The sequence below is a fragment of the Balaenoptera acutorostrata genome, chromosome 14 (assembly GCF_949987535.1).
Source record: "Balaenoptera acutorostrata chromosome 14, mBalAcu1.1, whole genome shotgun sequence".
Lineage (NCBI taxonomy): Eukaryota > Metazoa > Chordata > Mammalia > Artiodactyla > Balaenopteridae > Balaenoptera > Balaenoptera acutorostrata.
The window spans coordinates 37,653,867-37,680,775 of NC_080077.1; the positions used below are offsets into that span (position 1 = coordinate 37,653,867).

The 26,909-nt window shown below is 42.5% G+C and overlaps 1 protein-coding gene and 1 long non-coding RNA gene across 5 annotated transcripts; one reads left to right on the forward strand and one right to left on the reverse strand.

Moving 5' to 3' along the window:
- Positions 1 to 579: 579 nt before the first annotated feature.
- On the reverse strand, positions 580 to 9,110 carry LOC103013778 (uncharacterized). 3 transcript variants are annotated; one of them, XR_009005252.1, is made up of 5 exons: positions 8,894 to 9,110; positions 6,379 to 6,480; positions 5,783 to 5,835; positions 1,616 to 1,694; positions 580 to 1,493 (listed from the first exon to the last, which is right to left on the reverse strand). It is a non-coding gene; the product is annotated as an uncharacterized LOC103013778 (long non-coding RNA). The 3 variants fall into 3 exon arrangements; XR_451810.2 differs by lacking the exon at positions 6,379 to 6,480; XR_009005253.1 differs by lacking the exons at positions 5,783 to 5,835; positions 6,379 to 6,480.
- HDDC2 (HD domain containing 2) lies at positions 9,096 to 26,759 on the forward strand. 2 transcript variants are annotated; one of them, XM_007190797.3, is made up of 6 exons: positions 9,096 to 9,224; positions 10,473 to 10,594; positions 12,449 to 12,551; positions 18,980 to 19,048; positions 23,044 to 23,182; positions 26,418 to 26,759. In XM_007190797.3, exons 1-6 carry the CDS (start codon positions 9,153 to 9,155, stop codon positions 26,513 to 26,515), a joined length of 603 nt encoding a protein of 200 aa, XP_007190859.2. In that variant the 5' UTR covers positions 9,096 to 9,152; the 3' UTR covers positions 26,516 to 26,759. The 2 variants fall into 2 exon arrangements, with proteins under 2 accessions (XP_007190859.2, XP_057384097.1); XM_057528114.1 differs by lacking the exon at positions 26,418 to 26,759 and adding an exon at positions 24,139 to 26,409.
- Positions 26,760 to 26,909: the final 150 nt, after the last annotated feature.

Below are 26,909 nucleotides of genomic sequence, written 5' to 3' on the forward strand. Positions count from 1 at the left end.
AAATCAACTACACTTCAATAAAAAATAAATAAAAGATAGAGTACAATGATGCATGCCAGGCACCAAGTGGGATGTCCAGCCCACAGCAAATAAACATTAGTTTGTTTTAGCACTATGAGATTCCTGGCTTTTTCTGTTCATATGGTTCTGTGGGATAAATAATCTGGGAGAGTTGGGCCTTTTTGCCCTTAAAATATTTTACTTAGGTCTCCCTCCCCTATGACTAGAGCTCTAGCTGAGACATCGCCTCAAAGGACACAGAGCAAATGAAAGTGTCATGAAACAAAATTATGAACAGAAGGATTCATAAGTTTGAGGGATAAATCCAAGAATATCTGCTTTTTATTCTGCCCTCCCTACTCTCGTCTTCAGAACCATGTCCCTTACAAAAAATTTCAACTCCAAGAGAAGAGTCGATTTCAGGATGTCTTCTTGACTCTGTTCCTAGTAAGCGTCCCGGTAATCTTAGACCCTTTATAAACCTTATGAACTTATAAATAAGTCATTGTTTTAAAAAATTGTTATAAATAACTTGGTTCATTTACCCTATTTCTTCTTTTAGATTATGAACTTTGTGAAGCCTAGCCTCTTCCTGTTTTTCTCACTGTACCCAATGTTTAAGTTCCATGAATGATCCAAAGATCATTAATGCCTTAACATTACATGCACTTGGACTCATGTTGTGCTTTTATCACCTACTTGTTGGGTATCCTTGGGAAAGTTGCTTCAATTCTCTGAACCTTGGTTTCTTTGCTCATAAAACTAAGGCAACCTCACAGAGTTCTCACGAATCTTGGTAGTAATACCTGGAAAGCCCTTAACACATAATAAGACTTCAATAAAAGGTCACAATCAGTGTTTCTTTCCTTTAAGTTGTCTAATATGATTATTATCACCACGGTGGCCACCATTTCTATGCCTATCATTGGCCCAGATTCCCAAGAACTAAAGGAAAACAGAAGAAAGGATATAGAAAAAGCCAGAGAAGCATGATGAGAGCAGAAAGATTTTGCTAAAACCAAATCAGCAAACACAGGACAATAAATGTATTCCACCATCCAAAGGTGACGGTGGCTTCATCATGCTGGTAAAAGAGAACACTGGTGAGACAGTGCCACTTAGTGGTGGTTTCTTAATATTACATGCAGCGACTTCGTAAGCGGTGGGGAAATACTAATAATTGCCAAAGGAGCCTCCAGTTTATTCCTCTTGTCTCTTTTGAGAAGGTGGGGATGTACCGCTTGTGCATTCCTCTCTCTCACCCATCCTGAGTGGGGCTGTGGACAGCGCTGTGCTCACAGACCTGCTCAGCAGCACTTTGTTGTTTGCTTGTTACTTCTACATTAATAGTCAGATCCTCTCTGGGCTTATAAATTAGCTCATTAGCAACAAGTCAGCAATCCAACATATTAATCAATCACAAAGTAACAAAGGATGATGAGCATTCTTGACATTTGCAAGTTAAGCTGTGGCCTTGATCACCATTTCCCCATCTGCAAAGAAGGAAGAAAATACTCATTTTTTTATAAGTTTATCAAAATAAAGTTCATAAAATTATGAACGTTTAAGGAAGAATGTTTTATCTATCATGATAGCGCATTCTGAAGTTACTTACTCAAAATTACAATCTTTTAAACACAATGATGTTAAGTGAGGAGTTTTACAGTGCTCTACAGACATTCAGTCCCGAGTCCCTGGGAAAGAGAAAATAAGCAGATTCAATTAACTTTATATTATTTATTCACTTGTTCATAGTAGGATCTATGAAGACAAACTAACTCCACCAATGAAAGAAAAATCCAATAGCCCAAGTATAAAGCAGCATACCCTTCAACTGTAAGGAAATCTTTTTTTAAAGTTTAGAATTTTAGAATTAGAAGGCACTTTAAAAATTAGAAGGTTCAGCTCCTTCTTTTACAGATGACTCTTTGTTTATCTAACTCACATATTTTGTGATTTTGTCTTTTACCCTTGACTGCTGTGTTAGGATTTGTTACAGAGCAGTCTGGTTCTATTAACAAGTCAGGCTGTAAAACACCTTCTACAATGTGTCATTTATTTGGAGAGAGGGAGCCTGGGAGAGAATTAGAAACAGCTGAAGGCATATACAAGCCCGTCGCTGCTCCGGTTTTAAAGGCAGTTTAAAAGCTCAGATGAAGAGAGAATAGGCAGAAACAGAAAGTCAGAGCAGGACAGAGGCTGCTGCTGTCTCTCTGGCCCTAGATGGGCCCTGGCCTCAGAGACAGGAAGGACCATCCCTGCAGTTTGATATGCCTCCTCCCCAACACCCTGCCACCCAGCCTCACGTGGGCATGGAAGGAGAGGGGAACACATGTGTCCCAATCCTGAATGCCCTGGCTTTATAGAAATGCCATGGCTTTTGGACCAATGGCATCTCTTCTGGTAGAAGTTGGAAAACATCTCCCAGATAGACTGATTTTGTTCATTAAATTAACATTTTTGAGCTCCTGACTTGGGCTATTCTACAAATCTCTCAATGATTTTCAGGTCTTTGGGCAAGGTGATTCCATCCCTGAAGGGCATCTTCTTTTTACACCTCCACCACCACCATCACCGCCTTCTTGTCACCACATCTAGGGGAATGTCGTGCTAGGTTCTAGGTTCTGAAGATAAAAGATGGATCAGACAGAGTGTCTACCCCCAGGAACCTTTCTGTCTAGTATCACCATCATGACAAAACTGCCTGAGAAATATTCCCTGAGCTCAGAAATGTACTTCCAAAAAGTTAAAGAATTCTTCTGTGGCTTCATGGTTTGCCATTTGATTTTCACACCTTCTGAGGTCAAGTCCCACTTTGAAATGACAGGGGCAACCACCAGAAAAGAAACTTGACCTAATTTGTAAGCTCAAAAATTACCATTTCAATTAAGTTGAACCAAAGACATGCAGAACCTGATTTGTCCCTAGAGAAAGCTTGAGATGCACTTTACCTAGAAGAAACTTTCTGTTCCATATCCCCTTCCAAGCTCTGAAATATGATTCCTTGGCAATATAGCCACTTCAGTATTTACATAATAATGGCATATTCTGACACAGCCTCTCTCTGTGTGTGTGAAATGATCTCCCCACACGGGAGAACTTGATGACTTCCAGGATTCCCACACTGCTATTCTAGAAAGTCCTAGGAGGCGGTATGGATACTAGAAAATACATGAGCTCTGGTGCTATAAAGTTTCAGTCCTGACACAGCAACTTAATAGGTGTACAATCTTGGGCAAATTATTTAACCTTTCTGAGCCTGTTTCCTCACCTGCAGAAAGCAGATAACGATACTCTTGAAGGATGGTACAAATTTGAATAATATGGCAGAACTCCTAGTGAAGTGTCTGGCACAAATGAGGTGTTCTTTAAAGAAAGGTATTATCGGGCTTCCCTGGTGGCGCAGTGGTTGAGAGTCTGCCTGCCAATGCAGGGGACGCGGGTTCGAGCCCTGGTCTGGGAGGATCCCACATGCCGCGGAGCGGCTGGGCCCATGAGCCACAGCTGCTGAGCCTGCGCGTCTGGAGCCTGTGCTCTGCAACAAGAGAGGCCCACGCACTGTGATGAAGAGTGGCCCCCGCTCGCCGCAACTAGAGAAAGCCCTCGCACAGAAATGAAGACCCAACACAGCCATGAACAGATAAATAAATAATAAATAAAATAAAAAATTTAAAAAAAATTAAAAAAAAAACTTTATAAAAAAAAAAAGGTATTATCACTGCCATCTAAATACTCCTTGTACTCACTTCCTGATACCCTCTCACAACGCCATGCAAGACCACCTGCCTGTCCTGTGCTTTCAGTGAGGCCAAACCCTTCAGTTTTAGTATCTGTCCTTGTATCTAATTGTTTTCCTAGAGTCAATGTTTGTTGCCACCACTTGTAATATTCACCACTTGCTGCCTTTGTTGTTTGCTGTTCCCTCACTTGTTTTCTTCCCTCTTCCATCAAACTTCCTCTATACTTCCTGGCCTGAATGTTGCTGTGGTATGCCTTTTATGACTCTTAAAAAGCACTGAAGTATCTCTATTCTTTCTGAACATTAAACCAAGAGACCATTAAGTGCCATCTTGGACCCAATCCAATCAGGTTTTGGTTCAATGGCTTAAAGCTGGATGCTCTGGTTCAGTTTTTCTTCTTTTTCCTGTTAGACACACTTTAAAAATTTCCCACACCCCCCCTTTAATCCTCTGGGTTCCATGCCACTCCAGATGTATAAGATTACTAGAATTTTGGCCTCTGGGATAACTGAGGTGTTGCTACAAAACATATAGCTTTACTCTTTAACAGTTAGGAATGTGCTAGAACAATAGCATTTCTTTTAGTTAGAAGTTAAAAAAAAAATTTCCAAATTGTTGAAAGCTGCATTTATCAGAATTGTTTTCTGGTTTTCTTTTAATATAATTTATTCTATATATTACTTAACTTGGCTGCTGTTTTATAGGAGTAATTATTTTTCTTTATTTAACAGGAAAATGCTACTGCTGAGTACGTACGATAGTATCATTTCTTTTTCTGTGTGCGGAGAAGGATTCTGCTACCTGGTCTAAGACACCTGATAGGTCACCGTGTAGCAGCTCCCAAAACAGTGGCTGGCATCTCGGACCTCTGTGAAATTCACCTGGAACCCTGCCCTATTCCTGATGACACATGATGATGGACAGGGGCAAACTGTAACTTCAGTCACTCTAGAGGGATAATAGTTCCAGTCTGTTCCATCTGAAAAGGATGGAGTGATAGAGCAGCTGAAGATTCTTGTACAATTATGAAACACTTTAGTCACTGAAGGTGGGCATCAGTGGAGAAGATTTGGGGGCTTGCCAGAAAACTGGTGTAAGGGATTATTAACTCAGATAATAATTTAAAACAAAAAAGTAATGTTGTCTTTATACATGCAGAACCCCTCCACTCTGTAATCCAGATGTGTCCAGGGGTGACTCTAACACACCCATTAATGGCAATTAGCTTGGAGCCAAACTGTTCTTGCTCAGCTTAAGGTTAACTGTTAAGAAGGCACATCTTTCTTGGCAATGTCCTGCCACCACCCTCAGCCACCACAGACAGGGTACACTCTACAGCTGCTCATTTGAGCAGAAAGCCCTCCCTCACCTCTGTCGTTAATGGCTGGTTTTATGGCGGACTGGTGCCCACTCTGACTTTTTTGCTGCACTGCAATACTGCACCACCGGCAAGAAAAGTGGCAAAAGAGAACAAAGCCCAATCTCTTTCCCTTGAGCAAATATTCCTTTTGTAATATTCCTCCACTCCCAGACTTACTATCCTACATTTTTCTTTGGGGAGCTGAATTGCTCTGCTTAACCTAGTAACATAATTGATCAAAGCCTTCCTCGAATTCCCCTCATCTTTCCAGAGTCTCTGTGGCCAACCTCCAGAGCCTTTCTACACTACTTTAAAAAGGGGTTACATGTGAAAATTGTGTGTTTACTTTATTTCCTCACTCATTTTAATATAAATGTAACATCCATTTTCTGCCAATTATAATTCATCAACAATAGGAGGAGTTTAATTTTAAGCATTTTCATTTTGGACCTATAGACTGCAGCTTCTTAACCGCAACATTAGTGACATTTGTGCCGGATAATTCTTTGTTGTGGGAGGTTGTTGTGTGCTTTGTGGGAACTTTATTAGCAGCCCTGACATCTGCCTTTTAGATGCACACTCCCCTGCTTCGTGACAACCAGACATGTCTCCAAACATTGCCACGTGTTCGGGGCAAAGTCACCCCGAGATTGAGAGTCGCTGATATAAGCCAACTATTAACCTTTTTATCAATGAAGACATAGCAGGCAGAAGCATCATTTCTTCCTTGGGTGTCTAAAGGAAAAAAAGAAAAGAAAGTAGGTTTTGGTCAGACGTGGTCTCTTTTCTTTCATCAGTTCCTAAAAGTATTTTTTTTTTTTTAAACTTTGGGTTTGTTTATTTATTTATTTATTTATGGCTGTGTTGGGTCTTCGTTTCTGTGTGAGGGCTTTCTCCAGTTGTGGCAAGCGGGGGCCACTCTTCATCGCAGTGCGCGGGCCTCTCACTGTCACAGCCTCTCTTGTTGCGGAGCACAGGCTCCAGATGCGCAGGCTCAGCAACTGTGGCTCACAGGCCTAGTTGCTCCGTGGCATGTGGGATCCTCCCAGACCAGGGCTCGAACCCGTGTCCCCTGCATTGGCAGGCAGATTCTCAACCACTGCGCCACCAGGGAAGCCCTAAAAGTATTTTTATAAATGTTTTCTGGGCAAATTTTCTCAGATCAATCCATTGCTATCTGTTCCCTTGCCCAATGCTTTACCTAAATGACAGTATACGAAATCCATTTTATACACAGGATCTCATTTAATTTCCACAGTAATAAGATGTGGTACTCACAGCCAGTTAGCTGGGAAGCAGCAGGGTGTCATGGAAAGGAAGATTTGGAGGAAGACAGGCCAGAGCTTCAATTCTGGCAGCCCTGTTCACTGGCTATGAAAACTTAGAATAGACACATGAGTATGTATAACTGAATCACTTTGCTGTACACCTGAAACTATCACAACATTGTTAATCAACTATACTCCAATATAAAATAAAAAGTTAAAAAAAAAAAAGAAAGAAAAGTCAGGCCAGTTCTTCAGCTTCTGTGCCACTCAGTTTTCTCTTGGAAATGTGCGATTATTATCTTGGAGCAATGTTGGGTGAATTAAAATAAGGAAAGATGTGTGACAATATATCTCACTTAGTGGAGGCTTAAGCAGTGATAGCTTTTTTTTATTAGAACACCAAGACCAGAGCTTTGTGGACTACCCCACAGCTGCATATTGAAGCAGCTTTCTCAATAGCAGGAGATTTTGCCCCCATTCTGGTCACAGACCTCTTTAAGGATCTGATAAATAGAAAAACCCTCAAATGCAACACAATTTCAGGAGATTTCCATATCCCCCAGAAGTGTATATTAAACCCAAGGGATGAATCCCTCTAATGAGAGCCTTCTGATTTCACCTTTTCTTCTAGTTGACTCAGTAAGTGATACAAATTGTTTTCCTTGCCCATTGCTTTAAACTGGCGCCCCCTTCTGGGGAAACAAATGGGTTCCAAGTCCCCTGATGTTAGTGGTTGGCCAACACGGCTTTGAAATAAGCCATCGGTCTGGTAGAGTGCAAACAGGCTTGCCAATCTCCCAGCAATAGACATGTTAAACGCCTCAGATACAGAGGTTGCATATTACTACAACATAACCCAGTCTAGACTTCACTTCCTATTTCAGTGAGAAAATAGAGGCAATCAGAAGAGAACTCCACAATCTCCCACGACCACAACTGCCGTTAATTAGTCACCATATATTCTCCCTTCCTCATGTTTTATGGATGAATGCTCCATATTCCTAAGACCAATCTTTCATCTCGTACCCTAGATTGTATCCTCTTCTATCTACTCAAGGCCGTCATTCCAGTATTTCTCTCCTTTGTCTCCTACAATACATCATTAATTTTCCCTCTCTACTAGATCACCTCCATCAGTAAACAAAAATACTGTAACATCTCCTGTCTTAAAAAGAAATCTTTCCTCCAGTAGCCCCACTCATTTTAAATGAGTTGCATTTCTCACTCCTGTTCTCTCTGGAACCATCTCCAGGCAGGGTTCTGCTTGCCCCAACAGACCAAATCTGCTCTTGTCAAGGTCAGTAGTGACAATGAATTTGCTAAATCCAGTAGTCAAATCTGTCTTTATCTGATACAATGTTGACTTAATTGATCACATTCCTTCCTTCTTGAAGTATTTTCTTCATTTGGCCTCCAGGACACAACCACCTCTTAGTCCTCTACCTAGTTCACTGGCCATTTCTTTCTGGTCTCCCAAACTCTAAACGTTGGTTTGCCTGAGAGCTGAGGCTTCACACATCTTTTCTTCTTCATCCACACTTTTCCACCAGGTGGTCTCATCCAGTTGCTTGGTTTTACAAACCATCTTATGTGCTGATGACACAAAGTTGTCACCTTTCCCCTGACCTCCTGATTTATCTCTCTACTAGGATCTCTAATAGGTATCTCAACATGTCCTAAACTAAACTTCTGATTCCTACCCTTCCCCACAACCTACTCTTCTTGCAGTTTTCTCTGGCTCAATACATAGCAACTCCATTCTTTCAGTTGGTCAGGCCAAAATTCATGGAGTCATCCTTGACTCCTCTCTTTCTCTCGTACCCCATGTCCAATCTGTCACAAATCCTGTTAGTCCTACCTTTAAATTGTACCCCCAATTTAACATCTCACCACCTCCACTACTAGAATCCTGGATTAAACCAAAATCATCTCCCCAAAGAATTACTTCAATAGACTCCTAACTGGTTTCCCAACTTCCTTCCTCCCTATACAGTCTATTTTCCATGTTACCCTCTCTCATTGAGTCCTTCAGTATGCATGTCAGTAAGTGCCTTTAAAAACTGGTACCATCGGTTGTTGATAGAATTAGGACAGATAGTTGAGACAGGCCCTGACCAACTTTTGGGGATTCTTCAGCACTTGAGGTGTCAGGGGGTTGTGATTTCAATATGGAATTGTATTCACTCCCTAGCCATTTACACTAATCTCTAAAGTCCTCTAGCTATGGCTAGCCTCCAAACCTTCCAGTACTTTTGTCACTCCTAACTAATGTCTCCCTTCCAAAGCATTTTCCTTGTGCCTCTGTTAAAATGTTTATAGATTGCTTGCCTTGAAGTAGAGTTCCTTATCTCTCCCTCTAGTCAGAGGTTGAATTGCTAAAAGGCAAGATTTTGGTGCATTATGGCATAACCTTCCTCCACCTCCTCCACACCCCAACCCCTCTGCCCCTCCCCAAGGAACTGCAATCCCTTTAAAAGTTTGATGGAGTTCAGTTGAACGGAGTTTAGCAAACAAGTAATGCATACCTAGATGTTCCAAGTACAGTGCCTCTGCCTTGGATGGTGCGACGCCCAACGGCTGCCACTAGGGCCAGGAAGGTAGAAGACTGGACAGAACGCCCGGAGAAAACCAGGGTGAGGAAATGGAGAAGGAGGAAGGAGAGGAGGAGAGGGAAGGAGGGGTAGGGAGGAAGAATGGGAGGAGCTTCAGTGGGCGGGGCTTCGGGGGAGGAGCTTCGAGCGGCGGTCGCGCTGCCGGCCCAGACCTGTCGGGATCGGTAGCCGCATGGCTGCGCCCATCTCGGGTCGCGGGGCCCGGAACCTGCTGCAGTTCCTGCGGCTGGTGGGGCAGCTCAAGGTAAGCGGGCGCCGGGAGGGCCGCATGGGGCCCGGGTCGCGGCTGCGCGGAGAGAGGCCGGGGCCGGCCGCGGGGCGACGAGGCTCCTGCTCCCCACCTGGCCCGAGGCCTGCCCCCTTCCTCCGTTCTCCCGGCCTCGTGGGGTCGGCAGAGGAAGCCCTTCCGGATGGATGCGGTCGTGCGTCCGGACCGTGGGCGGAGGAAGCAAGTGGCGGAGACTGCGTGGCCGGGTTGCTAGGACTGACCCCAGGCCGGGAGGAGTCCGAGCCGCGCTGTTCCCTGTGTCGGCCTGGCGCTCCGATGGGGCCGGCCCAGGCGGCCTTTCGAGAGGTTTCTGGAGGGGATCCGGCGCGGTGATGTGCTGGTCCCTCTGCCCGCGTCTGCCCCGAGTACTTTTGGGGCTCACGACCCCACAACCGGCCAAGTGGGAAGATCAGAACCCATTGGTCCTGCAGGGTTTAAGTGGAGTGCTTAAAATCTGTCTCACAATTACTTATAGAAATAACAAGACTTTTTTTTTTTTTTTTTTTTTAAACGGAGGATTTTATGTAGCACACGCTGGAGTTACATCCCAGGGGTCCTCCTCCTGCTGGCCCAACCCTGGCCACACCCAGTTAATGATTTTGCAGAATTTCTCCAAGTTCAAAGCAGATTATCTGTTTCATGCCATTGTTTCTACAGTTTATAAAATTCTTTAGAAATGTAAACTCCCGAGTCTCACAGGATCACATCATGATCTGAGTAAAAGGAAGAGTCATGACTGGTGGGTAGCATGAAGCAGTTAGAAATGCCTTATCCTTTCTGCTTCAGAATTTGGAAGTCTGTCGCTTGTTCAAATTCAGAGCTTTCACCACAGTTTCTGCTTGTGTCTAATGAGTTGTTTGAAGTAAAACTTACCAACTCTTATAGTTAGGAAAGATAAGATACTTTACAGTTTTGTTCTTATGTTTTAAGGACTTGTATATGATCTGTACATCAGTACATCGGTAACACGGAGTAACTTGACTTTTGGATTTATGTATTGTATACTTGTGAATTATTCCTCCCTCCCTCTCTCTTTCTCATTCTCTGCCCTCACTGGTTTATTTGATTCCAGAAGTTGATCATTTAGGTTTGTTAAGCGTTTTTTAATATGTACTGAAACCATGACCCAGCTTCTGTGCCCTGTTCCCTGGACTTCTCTTGAAGAGCACCGTAGATAGTTAAAATACTTATTTTTATCAATTGTTTTCTGTTCTTTTTTATCAGAGAGTCCCACGTACTGGCTGGGTGTACAGAAATGTCCAGAAGCCAGAGAGCGTATCAGATCACATGTATAGGATGGCAATTATGGCTCTGGTGACCAAAGATGAACATCTTAACAAAGACCGGTAAGCTGTGAACTTTGGTGCCGGTTAGTGTCTGTGGGTATGCATGACTCTTCATGACTGAGGCCTGTGTCAAATTCTTGTAGCTTAGTGTATATGTCAAGAAAAATTACTTGAGGCAAACCATACAGATTCAGGATGTGGAAGGGGCACTATATGCTGATCGCTTCAGTTGTTGTAAACTGCACTCTGGGTTTTCTCCTGGCAAGTGAAAGAGCCTGCTTTGGTCTCAAGAAAACTTGAGTGTGATGTGAGGGTTTCCAGGGCCTTGAAGGTAAGTGTCTTTTGTCTAAAATTGTATCCATACACTGTGTACCTTTATTTCACCCCTTTTCTGAATAGTAGCACTTATTTGTGAAGTGACCTTTTTGAAACTGTATGTGCAGGAAAGAGCTAAGAAAGATATCCTCTCTCCCTTCGGTCAACCAACAAGTGTTTAAAATGCTTTTTGAGGGACTTCCCTGGTGGTCCAGTGGGTAAGACTCCACGCCCAATGCAAGGGCCCTGAGTTTGATCCCTGGGTGGGGAACTAGATCCGGCATGAATGCCGCAACTAAGACCCTGGCTCAGCCAAAATAAATAAATAAAATAAAAAATAAAATGCTTTTTGAGCGCAGGACAAACTTTCCTAGCAATACAGTATAAGATAGTAAATAAAACCCAGATGAATTACACAGGCCCAGAGTGGCTTCTATACAGAGCACAAAATAAATTAAGTCAGAAAATTTAACCGGAGAGATCCCCTGTTCTTGGGCGGTCTTAATGGAGGAGACAGAATCGGAGTTGACCTCTAAGGTGTTGATTAGGTGGAGAAGTAGAAGACAGCACATAAAGAGAAGGGCAGAGAAACCAAATCTCTGATGGTAGGAAAGTAAAGGTATATTTTGGAATTGATAAGTTAATCAAATTGATTGAAACAAAGGTCAATTAGGGAGTCTCAGGAGCCCTGTTACTCTGTAGATGGTGTAGAATTCAGGAGATTTTTGGCAGATAGTACAAGATGAGCACGGTGTCAAATGGAGAGGCACGTAAGAACAGTCTGAGATTTGAACTAGATGAGAGAGCAACTGCAGGCAGGGACACCTGTGAGACGGCTGTGAGGCCTTCTGCCTTGGTGATGGTGGGAACATAAAACAGACTGGCCCTCTGGGGCATTTATCTCATGAGCTGCCTTTATTATTTTGATGATGTTTATCCTAATCACTAATCATTATCACTAATAATTATAATCATTTGTTGAATAATCAACATGTTTCAGGAACATAAATTATCAAATTTAATTTTCATACCAAAGTTATGAAGTATTATTACCCCTTTTTTACAGATGATAAAAATGAATGCTGCAAAACTCATCATTTAAAGAAATTAAGTAACTTGGCAAAGGTCACACAGCTAATAGTTGTTGATTGCTGGATGCAAACTCAGATCTGTCCAGCTCTACCCATTTCTCTATAAAGGGCCTCATTTTGACATCTGACTAGTACATTGGGGAAATGATAGTTTTTGAATTTTGTATCAGTAAGTAAATGCTATAACTAGATCACCTCCTGGCTTTTTAATCTAAAGTTATCAACCTTTTAAAGTGACATTTGAGAAAGCAGCTATTTTTTTTTTTAATTCATGCTAACAGTTTCCCCTGTATTCTCATGTATTGTGCTGAATATTAACTAGCAGTTTTGATTCAGAACTGTTGCAGGCTGGCAGAATATAATTACTTTAGAAAATACTGCATTAAAATAAAATACTCCATGAGTCTGGAGAAAGAAAACTATATTGTGTAACTTCAAAGTAGTATAGAGAAGGAATCTGTAGTGAATATAATTCTGTGTAATTATTCACCATTTCTTGCCTGGTCAGATGTGTACGCCTAGCCCTGGTTCATGATATGGCAGAATGCATCGTTGGGGACATAGCACCAGCAGATAACATCCCCAAAGAAGAAAAACATAGGCGAGAAGAGGTCAGTGTTGACTGTTGACTCCACAAAAGACCACCAGAAAAACCCACTACTGAAACAAAGCTAAGTTTATTAGACCTATTGCAGTAAGGGAGAGTACCTCCTTGACAGAGTTTTAGTAGTGTCTCAGAAAGGAGGCTCAAGGGAGGGTATTTATAGAGTTTTAGGGCCTGGGCTGGAGGATGTTTGGATGCATCTTACAAGAGGAGCTACTATCTTATAAGATGGGATTGCACAGGGTTTAGGACATAATAACTTTGGGGCGGTAGGGCTGGTGAGCCAAGGTCTTAACAAGAGTCTTGAAGGGCAAGCTGTTAGTGCTTACTCTATTTTGGGTGGTTTACAATCTTATCTTCCAGAAGTAAGGATTTCTTGGAATAAGCAGTGAATTGGTTTTGCTTATTCTAAGCCTTGTTTAACACAGAGACAGGACATTTTGTTAGTTTCAGTTCTCATGGAGGGGCATAGAGGGGACCTGAACACAGAGTACAGATAGTACGGCTTTCATTAGAACAATGGAAATAGCTGGAACTTGAAGGAATTCTCCATGCTAGTTTAAGCTCTTTGGAGAGAAGTTCTATAAAGCCCAAGAATAATCATTATTATAATTAGTATTTAGTAAATTTTAAATTAGTCCTTTAATTTAGTGGTAAAAAATGAATAACATCAGTAAAACATTGTCTTCTGATTTGCACTCTAAACCAGAGCCCAGGGACAAAGAGGAAGACATATTTGAAACAGAGACTGGAAAATCCAGGAAGGTTTTTTTTTTAAATGCTGAATGGCTGGTTCCCAAATCAGGGATTATTGCAAGCTGCTTTTATTGTAGGCCAGAGAGATTGATCCTAAATGTCTAAGTCAACAGATCCTTCATCAAGGTGGTTTAACAGGGAAGGTGGGCTTAAATACCTGTTCTGGAGCTGGCGGAGGCTAGAGCTCAGTAGCCAACAGCATTTTTGCCCCTCTAGAGGCAAGAAGATCTACAAGGAATCTCAGTTTAGGAGTTCCAACACACCCTAAATTAGGGTAGTAAGGGGAGTAGTGCAAGGAATGTGTTCTTAGTGTAAATACAGGTCCAGAACACATGAGCATCGTGACAGTCTGTAAAAAGGGAGGAGCTAAGGGAATGTTTCTCTGCAGGAGTCTAGACTGTCCTGAATAAAGAATTCCTAGGTTGATTGGCAGGATTAACACAAAAAGAAACCAATTAGCTCAAGATACTGAGCTGCGGAAAGGAGTTAGCCCCAAACCAGAGGATGTTGGGTATTGACATAGGACATAGAGAAAAAAGAGGAGGAAAAGACTCCTCAATTATATAGCACGTTTCAGGATGTACGATAGTTTCATTCAAGGGTAAATGTATACCTTGTGGAGGAGAAATCACATCCTGAAGTACCAGAGGGTGATCAGAGACCTTAAAGTGACGCAAAGGAAGAAGATAGCATTCCCGTATAGGCACACAAGGAATGTGAGGTTCACTCCACAGAGGAGCGAGTCAGAACCTTCTGAAGAAAAAACATTCAGTAGGAAGGATTTCCAACCACTGGAGACAGAGAAAACCTACCTCTGTCCTGACAGAAGCTGAGTCCTGGCTAGTGACACCCCCCGGAGGGGCATAGAGGGGACTTGACACTCAGAGTGCTGCTTCTTCCTGAACGCCGTATCCAGGCAACGATGAAAAACCTGCCCAGCCTCATTAAACCTCCTGGCTGCTGCCCACTCCATCTGATTTACAGGAGAATAAATATCATCATCAGAAGGGACAGGGGAAACATCTTAAAGAACCCCAAGTTCTTGGACAGGAAACCAAAGGCTTGGGGAGTGCTGATACTTCATTGCCTCTTCCTCTGCTAGTTAGGATTTGGGACAGAGAAAAAGATCTGGGAGGTGAACAATTCTCTATGCAAATGGTGTTTATGAGTAAGATTTGGATGTCTGAGCCATAACTTAAGATAATTAAATGAGGGTTTCTTGGCTCCTCAAGGTGGAATGCACATACTGAAAACCAGGAAGTATTATTTGCCCAGAGGCTAGCCAACGGCATCAGAAAGGCTTTAAACCAAAGTAGGAATGGGAGGAAAAATACTTGATAAAATTGGAAGGCTGATTGTCTTGGAGGAGAGTAGGTATTAAGATGAAAGGGAGAATGAAGGTGTAGAAGAGAAAATTCAGCGGGGCCAAAAGTAATACTTGTAGTCTGACTCCCCTCCTAAACAGGATAAAATAAACTTCATATTATAACCCTAGTTGGTAAATGATGCCTGGTAGGGATCATTAAGAGGTAGTGGGATGAAGCTTGACTCTGGAATATAGCAATAGCAGGTTATATTCCTTTGCAAAGGGAAAACTCATTAAAACAGAAGGCAGAGTTATGATATATATGTACCTGAGAGTTAAAGTTGCTGAAGAACTAGAGGTTAAAAGGGAAAGAACCAAACTTTATTATGGGAGTAAACATGGCAAGATGGAGAAAGTGAAAAATACAGTGAACATTTTACAGAGTGCTTTTCCTGTGCCAGATAATGAGCACTTTATATATATTAACTATTTAATCCTCACAGCAATCCTTTCAGGTGGGTACCACTATTAACCCCATTTTACAGATGAGAAACCTGAAGGACAAAGAAGTAACTTGCACAGGGTTCCACAGCTAGTAAATGGCAAGCAGGGTTTCAAAGCCCATCAGAATCTACAGTTTGTCATTAACTATTGCACTCTTCAGCCTCACCAATGATGTGTGAGTGATGAATACTGCTTTCTGGGTGCTTGTCACAAAACTGACAGACATTTGCTGAAAGCTTCACTCAGCTCAGAACTGTAGGCAGACTCTTGACATGCTTTGCTAACAGGAAGAAGCTAAGGAAATTATCACTCTAAATCTGTGTGAACAAGACAAAACTCAGTTTAGAAGTGGGAGTGGCAGGGCTCACCATCAGGAAGGGAAAGTCTGACATCTTCAGCCATTTGTTCTGGACTTTAATGAAGTCGATTTCAGTGCCTTATTTGAAAAGGTAGGCATGATTCTGTGGCATATGTGGCCAAACAAGAAATAACAACTAAGAGGTCTCAAAATGCAATTCTGATTGTATAATAACAAATGATATCAATGAGTTTAGGTCCAGAAAATCATTGCTCAATTTCAGGAAAAGAGCAAAAACGTATTCGTTTGCTATGTTTTGTTTTTTAAAAGACATGGTGATTTTAGTCACCAGGAAGTTTATTAATCAGTCAGTAATCACATGTGATTTCCAAAAAGCCAACTCAGCCTTGGGCTGCGTTTATAGAAATAGAGCATTTGGCATGATGGAAGCTTTGGTTCCACTGTGTTTTGGGGTCAGACCACATATCAATCACTATATTCAGTGCTGGGTGCATCGCTCTGAAGGAAATAAAGTAATCCCTTGTCAAAGCAGGACTTTTATGTTCATATTCTAAAAGTTTAGATTTTGATATGTCTCTGTACCTATATGTTAATTTAGTTCACTCTTTTCAAACAAAAGCAATGGGCAAACTTATGTTTCTAGGATAGTGTAGAGAAAAGCAATCTATTTATAAAGACACTATTAATTTTTGAAAGTGCAAAGTATTTTCTCAAGTATTTTGCTGAGATTTATGAGAAAGAAACAAGGGACAATGCAGGTACAAAATACCCTAAATTTCATACCACTAAGGCTGCTGTAATGCTACAAACCATTCAAGATGGTGATGTTAGTTACAAGAGCAGATCGTAGACACTGGCCAATATGGTTTGCTCTGGAAGTGGTTGTATTCTATAACATTTTTTTCTCCCAGTAATAAATAATTATATATACAAATACTCATTTTTATTTTTATTGCTTTTTCCCATCTCACCATTTGATTTTATGTGAGACCTTTGCCACTTTTATATACCCACTTTGCCAAAAGTGGTTCTTACAACCATATTCTTTTCAAAGAGCCTAAGCTCTAGTTAGAAGAACTGGACCAGATTAAGAGGCATAGGATGAAGACAGTGAAGGAACTGGAAGCCATTTGAGAGTAGATTGCAGACCTCATGCCCCCAAAATGTGATATTTTAGAATTTTGGAGCAACATAGAAATGAAGGAAGAGATGGGAACAAGAGGGGCTCCTGGGACTTGGAGACTAGAAATACGTACTGAACACACCCTCCATGCTCCCACTCTCTCATCTCTGCTTTTCTGTGGGTTTTGGCTCTCCAGGCTCTACTCGGGGCTTCTGTCTCCCAGCCTCTGCTGGACAACTCATGCAGATGGTCCCTGAGTGGCTGGTTTGAGCTACATGCCCATCCCTTGGACCAATCACTGGTCACAGAGATTCTGTCCCAGCTGGGCCACTGCCCACCTGTTTGACATTGTGTTTTTATGAGGGAGGAAGGCAGAAGAGCTGGGGCTAGGCATAGTGGAAGGACTACAGGGACAATTTTCAGCTTGATGTAAGAAAGTACTTTCTACCAATGCTGCCTAAAGCCCATTTGGGTAACCTCTTGAGGTGCTGGGTTCCCACCACTGGACATGTTTGTGGAGGGAGGATAAGAAGTGCCCAGGGATGCTGCTGGATGGTTTGCCTCGTTACCCTTTAACATCTCTTTTCAGCCTGTGAGTCTGTGAGCCTACAAAATGCTACTTGTAATTTCTTTTATGTTAATAACAATATCTGCCCATTTGTGTAGTGCTTTACATTTTGCAATAAAAACATTTTAACAATAAAAAATGAACATAATGGTATACAAAAAATTTCTTTGAGATTTGTAATTCACTGATACTTTCCTATTCTCCCCACACTCAGGTTTGTTTTAACTCTAGTATGCTTATAGTTGAAATTCATGTGGGCATCTTGCGATTCATCCACAAGATGTAAAATCCATAAAACTCTTAGAGGAAAACATAGGCAGAACCTTCTATGAAATAAATCACAGCAAGATCCTTTTTGACCCACCTCCTAGAGTAATGGAAATAAAAACAAAAATAAGCAAATGGGACCTAATGAAACTTAAAAGCTTTTGCACAGCAAAGGAAACCATAAACAAGACAAAAAGACAACCCTCAGAATGGGAGAAAATGTTTGCAAATGAAGCAACTGACAAAGGATTAATCTCCAAAATATACAAGCAGCTCATGCAGCTCAATATCAAAAAAACAAACAACCCAATCCAAAAATGGGTGGAAGACCTAAATAGACATTTCTCCAAAGAAGATATACAGATTGCCAACAGACACATGAAAGGATGCTCAACATCACTAATCATTAGAGAAATGCAAATCAAAACCACAATGAGGTATCACCTCACACCGGTCAGAATGGCCATCATCACAAAATCTACAAACAATAAATGTTGGAGAGGGTGTGGAGAAAAGGGAACCCTCTTGCACTGTTGGTGGGAATGTAAATTGATACAGCCACTATGGAGAACAGTATGGAGATTCCTTAAAAAACTAAAAATAGAACTACCATATGACCCAGCAATCCCACTACTGGGCATATACCCTGAGAAAACCATAATTCAAAAAGAGTCATGTATCACGATGTTCATTGCAGCACTGTTTACAATAACCAGGACATGGAAGCAACCTAAGTGTCCATCATCGGATGAATGGATAAAGAAGATGTGGCACATATATACAATGGAATATTACTCAGCCACAAAAAGAAACGAATTTGAGTTATTTGTAGTGAGGTGGATGGACCTAGAGTCTGTCATACAGAATGAAGTAAGTCAGAAAGAGAAAAACAAATACCATATGCTAACACATATACATGGAATCTAAAAAAAAAAAATGGTTCTCACGAACCTAGGAGCAGGACAGGAATAAAGATGCAGATGTAGAGAATGGACTTGAGGATACGGGGAGGGGGAAGGGGAAGCTGGGGCGAAGTGAGAGAGTAGCATGGACATATACACACTACCAAATGTAAAATAGATAGCTAGTGAGAAGCAGCTGCACAGCACAGGGAGATCAGCTCAGTGCTTTGTGACCACCTAGAGGGGTGGGATAGGGAGGGTGGGAGGGAGATGCAAGAGGGAGGGAATATGGGGATATATGTGTATGTATGGCTGGTTCACTTTGTTATAAAGCAAAAACTAACACAACGTTGTAAAGCAATTGTACTCCAATAAAGATGTAAAAAAAAAAAGATGTAAAATCCTTGGCCTCGCTTCTGATATTTCTGTAATCATTTCACACCCTCCTCATTGTCCTTTTTTGTGTCTGGTGTGCTGTAGGTCACAAAATAAGTGCTCGTGAATAAATACATATGAACAAATACATTTATTTAATGTACACAACTGCCATCCTTGTAAGCCTAAATATTGTCCAATATCCTGCTGCCCCTTTGGGAGTTATTTGTAAGAGTTTGAGTCCATTATTTGGCATTTGTAGATGAGTTGTTAAATAAATGTGACTATGATTAAAATAATGATTTGGTATTTCAGGAAGCTATGAAGCAGCTAACCCAGCTCCTCCCAGAGGATCTCAGAAAAGAGCTCTACGAACTCTGGGAAGTAAGTATATCTGATGGGTCGCTTTTTATTGTAACTGAATTTATATGGCTCCTCAGTGTTTTATTGGACTTAGACTATCTCAATAAGCTGTCTCCAACTTGTTGCTTTTTCGGTCGTGTCAGTTTCTCACCTCCCAGCTGCTGCAGGAACTTCTCAGGACTAATAGTAATTTTTCTTCCCATTTCCCCATTTCCCTTGTCACCGTAAAGCCTGGTAGGGATACTGACTCACAGCCCCTGGATTTCCTGATGCAGTGCTCTCATCCTCCAGCCTGTCAACCTCACACCCACCCACCCCCGTCTCTGGTCCTTGAAAGGAACGTAGGCTTTGGGGTAGCTCAGAGCTGGGTTCCCACCTCACTCACCACTTCCTGGCTCAGTGACCTGGGGCTCCTTCCCCTCCCTGAGTCAGCTGTCCATCTCTGAAACCATTAAGGGGTGTTAGGGCTGAATGAGGTCAAGGCCAGGTGCTGCCATGGAGCCCAGTGCAGAACGTGGGCTCTGTGGGCGCTCAGTCCCTCCCTGGTGCTGCGGAGAGCGAGGACCGCCAAGGCGGGTGGGCCGGAGGGAAGGGGCGGAAAGAGCCCGGCAGACTCTATGCTGCCACTACTCCCCCTCCTGGTGCTGTTTTCCAGCTGTGAAGGGAAAACGACAAACAAACCCCTGCCTACTGCAGTTTCTCACTTCCCTCCAACCCCACTCACCCTCCCTGGCTTGAGCCTCTAGCCCCACCCCTTACGCTTGGGTAGCCCTGCCTCTCACTCTTACTTTTCATGTTTCCTTCAAAGCCCTGCTCCCTCCTCCTGTCTTCTGAACCTGACCTTCCACCTGTTCTTTCACCCCCTAAAACTCATATGTACCTCCAAATAAGACCTTATTTGGAGCTAGGATTCTTACAGAGGTCATCAAGTTAAAATGAGGTCATTTGGGTGGGGCGCTTTTCCAATATGACTGGTGTCCTTATAAAAAGGGGAGTTTGGATGTAGAGACACACATATTGGAAGAATACCATGTGAGCATGAAGAAGGCCATCTGTAAGCCAAGGACAGAGGCCTGGAGCAGTTCCTTCCCTCACAGCCCTCAGAAGGAACCAACCCTGCAAATACCCTTAATTTCCAATTCCCAGACTCCAGAACTGGGAGATAATAAATTTCTGTTGCTTAAGCCACCCAGTTTGTGGTACTTTTTACAGCAGCCTTAGAAAACTAATTCTCTCTCTCTTTCTTCCTCTTTCCCTGATACTGTGCAGTGGCTACTTTATTATATTCTTCATTATTTTTTAATTATCTCTATATTCTCTCTCTTTGGCTCTTTACTGTAGCTGTTAGAGTTTTGTACGGTTATAGCTGAAAGAAAGCCTGTTTCCAACTCCCTTATTTTATGGGTAAGAAGACTGGAGACTAAAGAGCTTTGCCTTGCCCAAGGTCTCTTAGCTAGCTGGTGACAAAGCAAGGCCACAAGCCTGCCTCCTAACTCAGCATTTTCTTTATGTCATAATGCTGTATGTCAATTAACTGAACAAGCATGTATAGTTCTTTTGTATTCATGATACTGTGTCAGTTACTTACTATTAATTGTAAGAGACCCTTGGTTTTCAGGGGCTGCTGTAACAAATTACCACGAACTTGGATGGCTTAAAACAACAATGTATTGTCTCACAGTTTTGGAGGCCAGAAGTTCAAATCAAGGTGTAGGCAGGGCCATGCTCCCTGAAGGCTCTGGAGGAGGATCCTTCCTTGCCTCTCCCTAGCTTCTGGTGAATGCGTCTTCCAGCTTTGACATCCTTGCCTTCTGAATACGTTGTTCGAGTCTCTGCCTCCTTAGTCAGGTGATGTTCTTCCTGTGTCTGTATCTGTGCCCAGATTTCCCTCTCGTAAGGATGTCGGTCATTGGATTAAGGTCCATCCTAATCCATTATGACTTTATCTTAATTTGATTACATCTGCAAAGACTCTATTTCCAAATAAGGTTACATTCATACGTTACAGGTAGACATGATTTTGTGGGAACACTATTCAACAGAGAACACAGACTCTCATATTAACTTACGCATGTTTTAGATTCATGTACATTGGCTTCAATACCAGATTTCCAAGATTCAAATTACTGGCTCCTCTGTTTATTAGCTATGTGATCTTGGGCAACTTACTGAACCTCTCTGTGTCTCAATTTCCTCATCTATAAAATGGTACTAATAGTAGTATACCTATTTTATAGGGTTGCATGGCAATCAAATGAATATATGTAAAGCAGTTAGAATATTGCCTGACACATAGTACACTCTATTTTTCTGTCTCCAGTCCATATGTTCCGATTCTGATTTAAGAAAATAGGGTCATTCTGTACCCAGGGAACTTAGTACTGGTTACATAGAAAATGGCAGTTGATTGATTTCTGAAATGTTAATCACTGCTATTCACAACTGTAAATAGCTATCAGCCCAGAGGGTCACATCTAGTTAAAGCAATTAAATATCCTTGATTATAATTTATCTTTTACCATAGAAGTGTGAAGTCAAATTTTAGTAAGTCAAGGGAAAACATTTTCATTTTTTTCCTCGAAGTATCACAGAAAGATATCCACCCTACCACCTGCATTTTGCTTTAAAGAAATAACCCTTTGAATCCCAAGGCAAAGCAAGAGCTGCTCCCTGCCATATGCTGAATGCCTGGCACACTCACCTGCCCTTGGATTGTTTCCCAACATGCAGCTGAAGATACTGTTGGGTTAACAAGTACCCCTTAAAAAAGCCTCTCTCTGTTCTATCCTTTGAAGTACAAGTGCAGTATTTTGGTGGGGAGTTTGATATACAGCAACATGAGGGTCCTGGGTCCCAGAGGGAGAGTCACTAGGAGGTGGGAAAGTGGAACACATAAAAAACAAACTTTATATATGTCAATACTTCATGTAGGGCCAATCTTTCCCCAAGGGAGAGGGAGGTAACCTTTGATCTTCCTCTCCTTTCCTCTCTTTCTCTTTCCTTCGGTCCTCCATGTTGAGAACCTGGAACTTGTATCTCTTTCCTGCTTGAAATCCTCATCCTTCTGTTGTTCTGCAAACCCCAATCGGAGCTGCATCTAATAAAAACCAAGAAATCTTCAGTGATTCACATCACATCACCCTGCTGAGAAAGCATGACAGGTTCATTATCTGAACACATCTAGGGTGGAATTACAAATGAGAACTTGGCAGGGAAATCAGTTGGGAATACTTTGGTCTTAATAGAAGAATGGTTCTATATAGTATTAATTGAGACTGGTGGTTTTGTGACATGTGTCATGCACTAAGAAGCAGACTGCCTCTTATTTCTGGTCTGCACTGAGGAGGGAGGGAACAAAGGGAAGAGGAAAGGTAAAAAAACCACTCCCCGTCCACTACCTTCACCGCCTCCCTGCCACCAACACATGCACATACCCATGGCATGAAGAGTTCTCAGACCCTGGCTGTATCCTCAAGAGTCATAACCCGGAGGGACTTGATTAACTCCTCCCTATCTGGAAAGCAAGGACAGAGATTTCCATTGTAGAGTGGTAACCAAAATTAAATGAAAAAGCTAGAAATTCACTTCAAAAGGAAAAGGAAACGTGACATTAAATGGAGAGGGAAATAACTTGAGAAGCATAAGATGAAATATTAGCTTGAAGTTGAAAAGACCTGCTCTACTCAGGTGGATTAAAGAATAATGATCCTGAAGACAAGTTACTAAACAGGAAGGAAAATGCTTGGAAGTGTCCAGGTGAACACATGAGGCCTCGCAGGCATTGGGTGGAATAGATGGAGCTGTGAGCACTGCCTTCACACATACAGCGCCGCTGTTAAGCTGTGGAATTGCAGGTGACTAGTCTCTGTGATGGGTCTGTATGCAGTGGAGAAATGTGGCTAGTACAGAATGTGCTTTTAGCTGTGACTCTGATTTCAGGTACCAGAATGAGAATTTTCCTGGAATAACCTATCATGCAGCCCTAATCATGTGGCTTTAATTGTCCCTTTACTTAGGAATATGAGACCCAATCTAGTGCAGAAGCTAAATTTGTGAAGCAGCTGGACCAATGTGAAATGATTCTTCAGGCATCTGAATATGAAGACCTTGAGAACAAACCTGGGAGACTGCAGGACTTCTTCAATTCCACAGCAGGTATGCAATGCTGTTTTCAATAAGCATCATTTGAGTTTGGCTTAGTTTACTCCTAGTGTATATAATGTTAGTCATAACATTATATTATATATCCACTGTTGTTACCCTCCTCTGACACTTTCGTACGGAGCATCTGAGAAGCAAATGGTGGGACTTATGGTATGAGGCGACCTAGTGCACAAGAGCATTGCCGCCCTGGAGTCTGTGCACCAGATTCACGTCCCACATACTAGCTGTGTGCTTCCAGGAAGTCTCCTGACCTCTCTGTGTCCTCTCTGAAGAATGGAAATCATAATACCCTACTTAAGACATAGGCTGGTTTTGAGATTCAAGAGCAATAATGTATGTCAAATGCATTATAATATGTAAGTGCTTTATACATGTCAGGTCATGTTAAGGTGGAGGTAGAAATAGAGATTTAAGAAGAGAAAACTCCAAACAGCTGAAGTCACCGTCGTCGTTATAGCCCTTCAGAGCACAGGCCTAAAGTCAAACCGCATGGGTTTGAATCCTGGTTCTGCCACATACAATTTATGTAACTTCCAGTAAATTAATACTTAACCTAGCTCTGGGCCTTCATTTCCTTATTTTTAACTTGAGGATAATTACAAAATCTACTTTATAGGGTTATTTGAGGATATATGTGAAGTGCTTAGAATAATGGCTGGCAACAAGCCTTAGCCATCTTCATTGTGATTCAGCTTCTGGAGTGAGGCACCAGGTGCACTGACCGCTGGTGTTCATGTTGCTCCCTGGAGTAGAACTCCATCTCTCTCCCCCGGGAGTTCTTCAGGCTCAGCCCAGCCTCCATCTCCCCTGAGAATACTGTTAGCGATGATTTTTGGGGGACCTCTCTGGACCCTTTTGTGACCTCATCAAGTAGAGGAAAGTCCCAGCTCCAAAATATGATTTGCATTGTAATGAAGTTGATTTGATTTTCCTTCTCTCTTTTCCAGCCCCACTACCTCTGCCCTAGACAAGGCCCTCATTATTTCTGTATTGGACTGTTGTTATAACCACCTCATTTAACCCGCTAGGCTCATGAGTTCATCCTGCATGTCTCGGTGCTTTCCTCCTTTGTAGATATAGGTATCGTCACCTCTTTGTTTTTTAAACGTTTGTGGCTTTCCTCTTCTGACACTTTTTAAGTCGTCTGAACAGCTCTGCAGGCTAAGGCCACTCAACTGTCTGGTTTCCTCTCCTAATCCTCCCTGTCACAGCTGAGCGTTCCCTTCTTTTTGCTCAATCTGCCCTTGGTCTGCAGCTTGCCTTAGCGTTGTCACAGTCTGACCTGCATTCTCCGTAATGATGTTCCTCGCTGGGTTTCTTTCCAAAACCACACTTGCCCACCCCACTCTATCGTAAGCTGTTTGAGGGCTGAGACCAACCAGCTTTGTCTGATCTGTCCTTGATATAGGTGATGCTCAAAATGTTTGACTTTGGTTCAATGGAATAATGTTGTAAACCAGGGGTCAGCCAGCTATAGCCCGGGGGCCACACTGGCTGCTGCTTGTCTCTATCAATAAAACTTTACTGAAACAGCCACGCTCTGTCTTTCTCTGTTGTCTATACTGCTTTCACGCTACAGCAGCAGAGCTGAGTAGTTGGCAGCAAAGACCAAATAGTTCACAAAACCTAAAATATTTACTATCTGACTCTTTACCAAAAAAGGTTTGACCAATGGTTGGGTTACTAGATAGCATATTTCCCCAATAAGGTAATAAAAATATGTCATGTTTATGTTGTTCTTTGCATTTTAATACTATTATCTTCTATTTTGCTACATTCACAATGAAAAATAGAAAATGAAACATGAGAATACTAGTACAGTCAAAAACTATGGGAGCTGGAAGGGTCATCTGGTTTAAACTCCACATTTTATTGAGGAAGAAACTTGAGCCTGGAAGGAGGGTGATGTACCCACAGCTGAGTTGAGATTAAAATCCGCTGCACTTTCCACTCGGGTGCACTATTTCCAGTAAAAAAATTAGTAAACTTCAACAGTGTACATGATGTAAGAAGTGGTTTCTTACCATTTCTTACCCTGGTTTGGACCAGGGTGGTAATGGTAGAAAAAGTAAGAAGTCAGATTCTGGATATATTTTGAGTATAGAGTCGACAGGATTTGTGTATGGGGGGGTTTATGAGAGGAGTCTGAGGATTTTGGACTTCCCACTAGACAGGAAAGATGGGGGGAAGAATAGGTTTGGAGGAAGAAAATCAGGGGTCCCAGAAGCCAAGGGAAGAAAGTGTTTCAAGAGGGCAGGAGTAGCCGTCAGATTAAGCAACACGGAGCTGATCGGTATCCTTGGTAAAAGCAGTTTTGGTGGAACGATGGTAAGTCTGACAGCATGACTTTTACACGGTGGGGCAGAGGGTGGCCTGGAAGCAACGAGGAGCGTGGAGGACAGGCTCTGGCCTGGTGGTAGGAGCTGCATGAGACAGAAGACAGCTGCGGCTGGAGGGGCTGCAGAGAAAGCTGTATCCTCAGGACGAGTAGGTGTCAGTTAGGGCAAGAAAGTGAAGGGGACATTCAGAGAAGAGATGGAGCCTAGCGAATCAATGGAATAGAGTTAACTGTGGAATGAAGAGCAAGCAACAAAAGGCACTGGCAAGAGAAGACAGTCAGGGAAGAAGAGACGGTGGGTTTAACCCCCCCCCCCCACGTGCTAGCCACCATCCACCTAAGATAGCTCGGAGCTTGGTCGCTGCCCAGGGCAGAAGCCCAGAGGGTGCCAAGGAGCCAGGAAGGCAGCGCAGACTAGCCGGTTTCATTGCAGATGTTTGCACTCTTGTTTGCGTCCTGGGACAGCCCAGACCCCCTGGTCTTCCTATCAGTCTTTATATATGTAGGTGCATTGTTCCCCACAACTAATTGCAGATTCAGAATGGACAGCGATTGTTCTCAGTTCTCTGGACTCCATCCTCCCTGAGTTTCCCTACAGTTCCTGGTAGGGGTATTCAGAGGCTGCCTGGTGAGGTTTTCCCCAGCTCTGCCTGAGCTGTAGTTCTTTGCGTGATTCTCATCCTCATGCTTGATAGCAGCTGGGGTGACGTAGCATAAGCTCCGAGGGGTTGCCTTTGGCCTCTCTCCAGGACCTGGAATCTTACTCTGCGTTGGAGTGAAGTATGGGTCAGATCACAGACTCGAGCTCCTGACAAGCCCTAGGATCCAGCTGGAGAAACTGATGTATTCACTTGTCATTATCTTTTTCCCCATCTTCTTGCATTGCAGGAAAATTCAGTCACCCTGAGATAGCCCAGCTTGTTTCTGAACTTGAGGCAGAAAGAAACGCTAACATAGCTGCCGCCGCCGGTGAGCCGCACTCGTGAGATGCGCTCCTGTAACAAACATTTTATTTTTCTGTTTCATGGTATTGTGTTTTGCCACTGTTGGTCTGTTGATTCCCCAGATGTGAGTCTGTTTATTTTCAATTGCCGGGACTCCAGCAAGAAACGTGATACAATTTGGACAGTAAAAGAAGCTACAGAACAGGGTGTGGTCCTGAAAATGCCCTGGATGAAGACTTGGAGGGTGGGGGGCTTTTTATGAACTGAATAAATAAATTTTGAAAACCTTAAACTTTGGAATATTTATTACTGATTTTAAGTCATCTTATTCTGAGTTAATAACCTACCTCCCTGAAGGCCAGATTCATTGAACAATAGAAAATTTAATTATGATTGCTTTTAAGAAGATTCTTCAGCTGGCTTAGTGATAAGGATC

What these genes read in the sequence shown, in the direction of transcription:
- HDDC2 (XM_007190797.3), top strand. Translation starts at nt 9,153, where the DNA reads ATGGCTGCGCCCATCTCGGGTCGCGGGGCCCGGAACCTGCTGCAGTTC. An exon ending in AAAAACATAGGCGAGAAGAG is followed by an intron (nt 12,552 to 18,979) that starts GTCAGTGTTGAC and finishes TTGGTATTTCAG; the next exon opens with GAAGCTATGAAGCAGCTAAC. An exon ending in AGCTCTACGAACTCTGGGAA is followed by an intron (nt 19,049 to 23,043) that starts GTAAGTATATCT and finishes CCCTTTACTTAG; the next exon opens with GAATATGAGACCCAATCTAG.